The 9,446-nt window shown below is 44.4% G+C and overlaps 1 protein-coding gene across 1 annotated transcript; it reads left to right on the plus strand.

Annotated features, from left to right (window-relative positions):
* The first annotated feature begins 1,109 nt into the window (after nucleotides 1–1,109).
* WFDC13 (WAP four-disulfide core domain 13) lies at nucleotides 1,110–8,812 on the plus strand. The gene is made up of 4 exons (XM_020896873.2): nucleotides 1,110–1,274; nucleotides 3,889–4,039; nucleotides 5,517–5,581; nucleotides 8,686–8,812. The coding sequence occupies exons 1-3, from the start codon at nucleotides 1,187–1,189 to the stop codon at nucleotides 5,557–5,559; spliced, it is 282 nt and encodes a 93-aa protein (XP_020752532.1). The 5' UTR covers nucleotides 1,110–1,186; the 3' UTR covers nucleotides 5,560–5,581; nucleotides 8,686–8,812.
* The last annotated feature ends 634 nt before the right edge of the window (nucleotides 8,813–9,446 follow it).

Consider the following 9,446-nt stretch of genomic DNA (forward strand, 5'->3'; position numbering starts at 1 on the left):
TCCCGCCCTGGGCTGCCCCTCACCACGGCCCACTCCTGTGACCCTGGGGCTCCTACAGGGACGGTCCTCCTCTCATAGCTAATCTTTCTCTTTTTGCAAAAAAACTATTTTTTCTGCAAAAAATATGTATGTATATATAATGGAATATTATTCAGCCATGAGAAAGAAGGAAGTCCTGGCACTGATGACAACTTGGATGAAACTTGAAGCATTAGGATAAGTGAAAAAAGCCATACAGGAAAAGATAAATGATATCACATGTGTGTTATCTAAAAAACTGAACTCATAGAAACAAAGAGTAGTATTGTGGTTCATAGGAGCTGGAGGTTGGGGGACAAGAGGAGATTTAGGGAAATGGTCCAAACTTTCAGTTATAAAATTAATAAATTCTGGGAATGGAATGTACAGCCTAGTGGTTACAACTAATCTTAGTGTATTATATACCTGAAAGTTCCTAACAGAATAAATCTTAAATATTATCATCATTTAAAAGAAATGATGGGGACTTTCCTGATGGTCCAGTGGTTAAGAATCCACCTTCCAATTCAAAGGACGAGGTTCAATCCCTGGCTGGGGAAATAAGACCCTGCATGCCACAGAGTGTAACCAAAAAAAAAAAAAAAGGCAATAAAGTTCCAAGAGGAAAAATACAACTGATACAACTGTCATTATTTGCAGATGATGTTGAATACTTTGAACACTGAAAAGAACACATCGCAATATTACAGTAAACAATGGGCGAGTTTAGCAAGATAACTGGCTACAAATCAATACGCAAAAGTCCATTTATCTACATTAGCAACAAACGAAAAGGAATAATTAAAAAGCTAGGATGTTGTTTACAATGTTAACAATTCAAACCTCTAGGAATAAATATAACAAAGACAAGCCAGAACTCTACGTGGAAGAACTTATTAAAACTTTGTGAAAGGATATTAACAAGACAGAAATAAATGAGAGACCTAACAAGGTCAGGATGAGGGGGGTGATGACAGTGTGGATTTGAAAATGCTTCTTGACCGTGTAGTAGGCGTGGTTGGGAGGTGCTCAGATTTCTGCCAAAGCCTCCTGATTGGTGGACATGGTGTAAGGCAGTCACAGCTCCTCGCCTTCACTTTGCCTTCTGTTCTAAGCTGTGCCTGGTCACAACTTTGACCAGGACTTGCCTACCCATCCTACCAGCAGCATGAAGCCTGCGCTGTTTCTCCAGCTCCTGCTGTTGACTCACTTAGCATCGCAGCTGGTGTCTGGGAGTCCCAAGCAACATTTTAGGAGTAGGTGCTGGGTCTGGGCCCAGGGGAGGGAAGAAGCATCTGGAGAGATGAGAGGATGCGAGGGATGGGTACATCTCATTAAAAAATACAGTTTTGTGTTCAAAAGTCCAAGTTTTATTGTCAGCAAGATCTAGGTTTGAACCCCCGCTCTGTTTCACACTGAGTGAACTTAAGTAGAGTGTCTGACCTTTGGATTTTATCTTTGTGATGGATAGAATGATAGTGGGGTAGCTGGGAGACTAAATGGAGACGATGCATGTAAACATAGAGTGCTCCTACTGAACCAGGGTAAGTGCTCGATAAGTATTAAATACTGTAAATGTTATCAGCTCCATCATCCAGCTTCTTCACGGATGCTTGGGCCAACTTTTCAAGCATTGAAACAGGAAAATTAAATTGGCAGAATTCAACCTGAGACCTACATAATCTCAGCCTCAGAGGATATTTTGCGAGGAAAGGAAACAAAGTGTTGCATTTCATTTCCCATGTTAAATGCTCAGAGGTGTCTGCACAGTCATCAGAGATTAGCACCCACGGGAAGGTGTGGAGTTCATCTCTGCAGCCACTGTTGCCTAGCTCCAACCAAATAAGAGCTCTGGCCACAGTTACTTTGATGATCAAAACCAAATGGAAAATGAGTTGTCATTCATTATCCCTGCACTTCTCCATAGGAGATGTATCTTCAGAATATTGGAGGCTCAGGAGAGGATTATGTGTACTATCTCATGTATTTAGGGAGGCAAGGTCCTATGTTAGGGTTCTCAGAGAGAGAGTGCAGGTTAACCAAGGAAGGCTAAACAAGCTGCAAGAGAATGGGGTTATCCAGGATAGGGGCTAGCTGGAGAACCAGAGACTAAAATTTGAGGAGAGAGAGACACAGAGGCTTTATGAAAGGTTGGTAAGGACCAGATACCCTGTAAAGGAAGCGAAACTTGAGAAGGTCAACCTCTCTGAGATTCCTGGCTCATGGACTCTTTCTCCACAGTGTTCCACTGAGCACCAAGCTCTCCAAAGTGAAGATCAGCTCCAATTTCTTTTTTTAAATTTTTGGTTGTGTTGGGCTTCATTGCTGCGCGAGGGTTTTTTCCAGTTTCAGCAAGCAAAGGCTGCTCTTCATTGCAGTGCACAGGTTACCTCTCGCAGTGGTTTCTCTTGTTGTGGAGCACAGGCTTAGGCACACGGGCGTCAGCAGTTGCAGCATATAGGCTCGGTAGTCGTGTCGCTAGGGCCTAGTGGCTCCACGGCATGTGGAATCTTCCCAGACCAGGGACTGAACCCATGTCCCCTGCATTAGCAGGCAGATTCTTAATCACTGAACCACCAGGGAAGCCCAATTTCTTGCACTGATCCAGTGAGCTAAGGAATGACAGCTGAATACTGAGTACAGTGTGTTAGTTGCTCAGTCATGTCCAACTCTTTGTGACCCCATGGACTGTACAGCCCATCAATCTCTTTTGTCCATGAGATTTTCCAGGTAAGGATACTGGAGTGGGTTGCCAAATCCTTCTCCAGGGGATCTTCCCGACCCAGGGATCGAACCCAGGTCTCCTGCACGGCAGTCGGGTGCTTTACTGTCTGAGCTACTAGGGAAGCCCTGGTTTCTGCCAAATTGTCATCAGCCTGGTTCTTGGCTTCTTAGCCACCATCTCTGGTATCATTTGCTATTACTGTTATAGCCCCAGCTTCATTAATCACTTACTCCTTTTAGATCAGCATGATATCCTACAGATCCCCTTGTAATTGCAAATACCTGCAGAGCAGTAAACCAACAAAGGCTTACAGAATGCTCTTCTTATGACATTTGCCCCAAAGAAAAGACAAGTCAAAAGGAACAAAAATTAAGATCTGGCAGGTCTTGACTAAAGGAGTTAATGGGTTTGTTCTTAATGGTTTAGAGTTCAGGAACAGAGAGAATATTGTGAGCTGGAGCCTTGGGGCAGGATCCTGTGGTAGAGGTGCTCTTGGCTTTGATCTGATTTCTGGTAGGTGGGGTAAAAGAATGCCTAAGTAAAATATTTTTTCTTCTTTAACAATAGAAAGTGGGGGACCCTGGAACTCTGACCTCACAATTGCTACAGACCTGGGAAGATGAAACAGCTGATCTTTGCACCCTGTTCTGAAATACCCATCCTTCTTCCCATGAAAGAAGTCACCCCCAGAACTCATTTGAGATTTGGGTTCTAGCATTCTGATGCTAATAACTTGAGTGTGCTATGCGGTCTTTATCCATTTCAAAAATCATCCCTTTTACTCATTCTTCCTATGCACAAATAACATGTTAGGTCAAACCCTAGGATAAACTATTGTTTATTTGAGTGTGCACAATGAATCAGAACAAATGGACCAGCACACATATGCCATTCATTCTCATGAACCAGACTCAACCAGGGCCAGTGGGGACTTATTATTTGATCTGCAAGGGTGATGAGTGACCCCTGCGTACAGGATTCTCCCAAACTCCATCTTTGATGGAAAGAGTTCTCAGCCCAAAAATCTTACTCTACCTCCCTGTAACCACACTAGAGGATCAGCATGCCTGGTTCCCTGGCAGTTCCTTGGCCTCGTAGAGTTCTGAACGTCACTCCAGTCTTCTCTTTTCTACTCTGTGTTCCAGGGTATATCTTGGAACCTCCACCCTGCCGATCAGACCCGGAAAACTGTACCGAGTTCTGCACATTACAGGAAGATTGCCAACCAGGATTTCAGTGTTGTTCTGCCTTCTGTGGTATAGTTTGTACATTAAACAAACATGTAAACCGTGAAAGGTAAGGACCTTTCCTGCCCAGCCCTGACCATAGCACCGCTGGTGAGAGCTCAATAAAGAGTCTCTTACTAGTCACGATGATGGATCTCTTTCTCTCTAACATTTTCTTTCTCTTTATCAAGAATAATTACCATAAATGTCCTGATGGAAGGAGCCTTCCTCCACTCAAGAACTATATAATCATTCTCTCCCTATCATCATATCTGTCAATCTCTGTACCTGTCTTTCTGAACACACTGATAAACTTCTCCATTCACTGACCTGTCTCTGAATCCATGCTCTGGGACCTTGCATCTGGAGCTGCATCACCAGAATCCCGAAGCAACTCTGTTCTCTGGTTTTGCTCACCCTCTTTTACCAAACACCACATTTCCGCCCCCCCCACCCCCACCCCCAGTGTTCCTGGTTTCTGCAGATGCTCCAGTACAAGGGATGCTCTGATTACTTGCCCAGGCATCAGCACTGGCCCCAATTCTGCTGAATAGGGAGAATTCCCAGAAGAGAGAAAGGGTATTATAGGCCCGATGAAATGTCTGGTTTCTAATCCTATCTTGCAACCATGTCTTTCTGTGACCTTGAGTAGGACAATTCCCTATTTTTGCCTTTCATTTTCTCATGCAGAAAATGGAGACTCTTTTTCTTCTAGCCTTGCAAGATGGTTATGGAGGTATAGACAAGATCTCAAGAAAGCCATAAGACAGGAGACATAACCAGTGAGATTCTAAACTATCTTACTCTCTGCTACATTTCCTGCCTTGAGCATTATAGCCCACATAGGACCTTGGTCCAGAGTGACCAAATATGAGCCCAGAACTAGATCTCTGGGCCCAAATCCTGGCTTCACCACTTCTCAGCTGTGTGATTTGGGCCACAGCTTCCCCATCTTTAAAACTGAAACAGCAAAAGTGAAATTAAAGTAGAAAACCCAGACAATCTCTAAAAACATTGCTTGCCACATAATTCTATCTTCTTTCCTTTCTGTATAAGTGTTAGTCGCTCAGTCATGCCCAACTCTTTGTGACTCCCAAGGACTATAGGCCGCCAGGCTCCTCTGTCCATGAAATTCTTCAGGCCAGAATACTGGAGTGGGTAGCCATTCCCCTCTCAAGGAGATCTCCCCAGCCCAGGGATCAAACCCAGGTGTCCCACATTGTAGGCAGATTCTTTACTGTCTGAGCCACCAAGGATGCCCTTTGCCACATAATTACTCAGGAAATTTTAGTGATGAGACAACCACTTCTCTCTCAAGACTGGCCCTCACCATTCAGCTCGACATCTTTCAAAGCTCCACCTTGGAAGGCACAAGCCTAAGTCTGAACCTCTGTGCTCTCTGGATTCTCTGAGGTTCCACTTTCCCTATGACATGAGACTAGCGTCACGGTTTTGTTGCAATCATGGAAGTAGTGGAAATTTTTTAAATGATATCTCTAAGAAAAAAACCTCATCAGGTAACATTTGAAAATGTTTTTCTTCTACAGACCCAAAATCAAAACCTTGAGAAACAACAGGGTTGGCGAGTGAGGCATATTTTCCAGAGCATTTTGTAAGTATCACGGTTGGACCTGGGCTTCCCCAGACAAGTTTTCTCCAGTTTTCCTTCTCCAGCCTCTCCAGAGACTCATAGATTCCCAAAAGGTCAGAAGAGCCTTTTGTCACTGATGGCCCTGCCTCCATTGTTCCCCTCCTGAGGCTATGTCCTCACTCCTTGGGGCAGGATGTGGTCCAGAGTCAGTTCAGCAACACAGAGACGTCGAAGGAGGCTGGGTCATGGCCCAAGGTGAACTCAGGACACTCAGATCTGAATCTATGCCAGGGACCAGGGTCTGCCAGCCTCAGGTTGACAGTGCCCTGGGCAGGGAGTAGAGCTGAGCCCTTCACACTATGTGGCCTTGGTCAGCTCACCTTATGTCTCTGAGACCACCAACTTCCCCATGGGAAAGACAAGAGAACATCTGTCCCTCAGGTTCTGTGAGGATTACATGAGGCCATGTGGAATGGAAGAATTTGGTTATTGCAAAGATGCTGCATAGGTTAGAAGCTGCCAGCAACTCACACTTTCTGGGTTCCAGGCTTTTCCTCTTTAAAAAAAAAAAAAAATAGGGGAAGGACTTCCCTGGCATTCCAGTTGTTAATATTCCATGCTTCTATTGCAAGAGGCACGGGTTCTACCCCTGGTCAGAGAACTAAGATCCCACATGCCTTGCAGCTTGGCCAAAGCAAAAGGTGTGTGGGGGGTGGGGAGGATTATCTTTATTTTTTTACCAATATCACAAGAAAGGGGAGAAAAATGGAGTCTTCTGTAACTCCTCCATCAAAAGAAAGCTACTCTTCATATCTTGGGAGCATCCCTTGTGGCTCAGCTGGTAAAGAAATCTGCCTGCAATGCGGGAGACCAGGGTTCTATTCCTAGGTTGGGAAGATCCCCTGGAGAAGGGAACGGCTACCCACAAAGAGTCAGACACGACTGAGCGACTTTCACTTCACTTCACATCTTGGTAGCATTTTTTTTCAGGCTGTCTGGGGGGAAATGAGGAACTTAGGGTCTTCTAACAGCTCTTCTGAAGTCAACAAATTTTCCAAGTTAGAACCTTGTTATTTCAGCTTAGAAACTCTGTACTCATTAGATAAATGGTAGCGAGCAGAGGCCAGTGAAGGTGTTAAAATGCATGTGGACCACAGTTGCTCAGGTCCTGAGGAGCCAGCCATGCTAACTCCTCTGCACCTTATAATAATTAACTTCCCGAGTCACACATTGGCCAGCAACCAGTGCATCAACACTGTAGCCTAATCCAGGACCCGTGCAGCATTCACTGTCAGATCTGTTAGATCCTTGTGTCACAGTGTTTGCTGTCCCCAGTCCTGCAGCCTAACCTCTGCAGAATGATTCCCCTCAACTGACAATTCCTACCATGGAGACCCCGGTGTTGGCTGGGAAGTTCAGGCAAAGTAGGAGATGGGGTGACAGTGAGAGTCTGAAAAATAATACTGATCTTATTCCCAGAAAAGGCAGTGTCGAGCTTCCTGTGGAGACAGGGAATGGAGGATAGCATAGACCAGGCAGATCCCGTCACAGTCTTCCAGGAAACCTGAGCTCTGCTGGGTGTTGTCAAGGGCTTCCAACTTTGTCAATGAGAACTAACATTTTTATCCATGATGTCCTTCATCTCACGGGGTCCTCACAGCAACAATAATACCCAGTTTACAGACAAAGAAACCGAGAATTACGGAGTTAAAGTAATAATCTCAGCATTAGCCAACCGGTCAGTGGTGGAGCTGGATTACAAACCCGAGGCTTGGGGTGACAAGCCCAGAGGATTGTCGCTGTGGGCGATTTAGTTCATTTCTGCTGAGTAGATTCTCACACTTCCTATTTCCACTGAATGTTTCCACTGATGCTTTCCATCCAGCTATCAACTCGGGCTCATAACTCCTTTCTAAGCCCTTTCAGGCTTAGAAACCTGCCTCACTAAACTTGGTCTTTTGCCAATGCCCCAGCCACCCTCTCTCCAGCTATCCTCTAACTCAAGCTCTTCTTTCTGCCCAGAATGTCTTTCTCCCACTTTTTCAACAAACTCCCACTCATGTTTCAAATTTCATATTAAGAAAAAGATCTCCATGGAAGCTTCACCAATTCACCCCAGACAGAACGGTTCTCTTGTCTTTTCACAGAACCTTATCTTGGCCCTACCTTCTACTTTATCACATTGTACTGTAATTGTTTACCTTAGTATTTTCTTTGTCTAGAATATGAGTTTCCTAAAAGTAGAAACTGTGTCTGATTTCTATGCCATGGTACCCTTTAACCCAACACCATGCCTTGCACATAGTGGAAAGTGAAAGTGTTAGTTGCTCAGTCATGTCCAACTCTTGGCCACCCTGTGAATTGTAACCCACCGGGCTCTTCTGTCCATAGAATTCTCCAGGCAAGAATCTGGAGTGGGTAGCCATTTCCTTCTCCAGAGGATCTTCCCGACCCAGGGATCAAACACAGGTCTCTCACATTGCAGGCAGATTCTTTACCATCTGAGCCACCAGGGAAGCCCATAGTGAGGACATAATTCTGACTTCAAATGAGGATGAGAAGCAGGCTGGCAAGGTGTAGTCTAATCCTAACATTTCATCAATTCCTCTCCCAAAGAAAATCTTCACCGGCTAGCCCAGAAGCATTCAGATGGAGCTGTCTGTTTCAATTTTTGTCTGCTGGACTCAGGTGTTTTGCAAATTCTTTTCCTTAAAGACTCATTTATACTTGATTTTGAAGATAGAAATAGAATGAAAAACAAGCGAAAAAGAAGTGTGGAAATATCCCGTTCATAAGGGGGACTAGGAGGGAGTAAGGGCTAGGGGTCCTGGCTGCTGTGGAACTCAGCCCAGCTCTGCGCTTGCTGACCTGGTGACACTGGGTATCTCCAAATTTTCAGGGCTCCAACCTCTTCATCAGTAAATGGATGAATTGTGTCATGAGACAAAATGAGATGAGACAGGTAAAAGAACATGCCACAGTGTCTGGCAGAGAGTCTAAGGAAAATGTGACTATTATTATTCAGTAATCCCAATTCCTTGTTTGTCCAAAACTCTTGTTTTATAAAGGAATCAAAGTGTACATTCTACCTTAAACTTTATGTTTCTTAAAAAATTTTTCTCTAGGTTCCATATACGTTAGCTGTCAAAGACAAGTATCGTGTGTCTGATGTTTGAAATAGCTTCTAAGATGGATCAAGGCATATTTATGAAAAGCACTCCATCCCTGAAAGACTGTGTGATTAAACCAAATAAAAGCTCAGCTAATTTAACAATGATCTCGATTTCTCTACTAAATCTCCAGCAACTAAGAAAGATGTTGCTTCTCTCTGCAAGTCCCTTGTAAATGTTACCAACTTGGAAATTTGTGGTCACCTAGTCCCAGGATTCAATGTTGCCCCAATCACATCTCCTCCAAATGAACTTTTCCCAAGATAAATGTATCACAATTCCATATCCTACCCCTCTCTTATATGACACCCTTCTTTACTTGTACATCCCTGATAAACCCTGCCTAAGAACTGGAAACTGTTCAGAAAACTCTGCAGTCTCCTTTATCACTGTGAGTTGACCAGGTGTGTTCAAGTTGACCTAGTGAGCTGCTCCTCTCACATTAAGGTTGACCCATTCAAGCGACAGCTATCAAGCTTCTCTGGTGATGCAGTGGTTAAGAATTTGCCTGCCAATGCAGGGGACATGGGTTTGATCCCTGGTTTGGGAAGATTCCACATATCTTGGGGTGGTTAAGCTGGCAAACCACAACTACTGAGCCCATGAATCCTAGGGCCCTCATACCAGCACTAGAGAGTAGCCCCCACACACCTCAACTAGAGAAAGCCCTTGCACAGCAACAAAGACCCAGCACAGCCAAATACTTACATATATGA

Source organism: Odocoileus virginianus, chromosome 9 (genome assembly GCF_023699985.2).
Source record: "Odocoileus virginianus isolate 20LAN1187 ecotype Illinois chromosome 9, Ovbor_1.2, whole genome shotgun sequence".
In the NCBI taxonomy this organism is placed as follows: domain Eukaryota; kingdom Metazoa; phylum Chordata; class Mammalia; order Artiodactyla; family Cervidae; genus Odocoileus; species Odocoileus virginianus.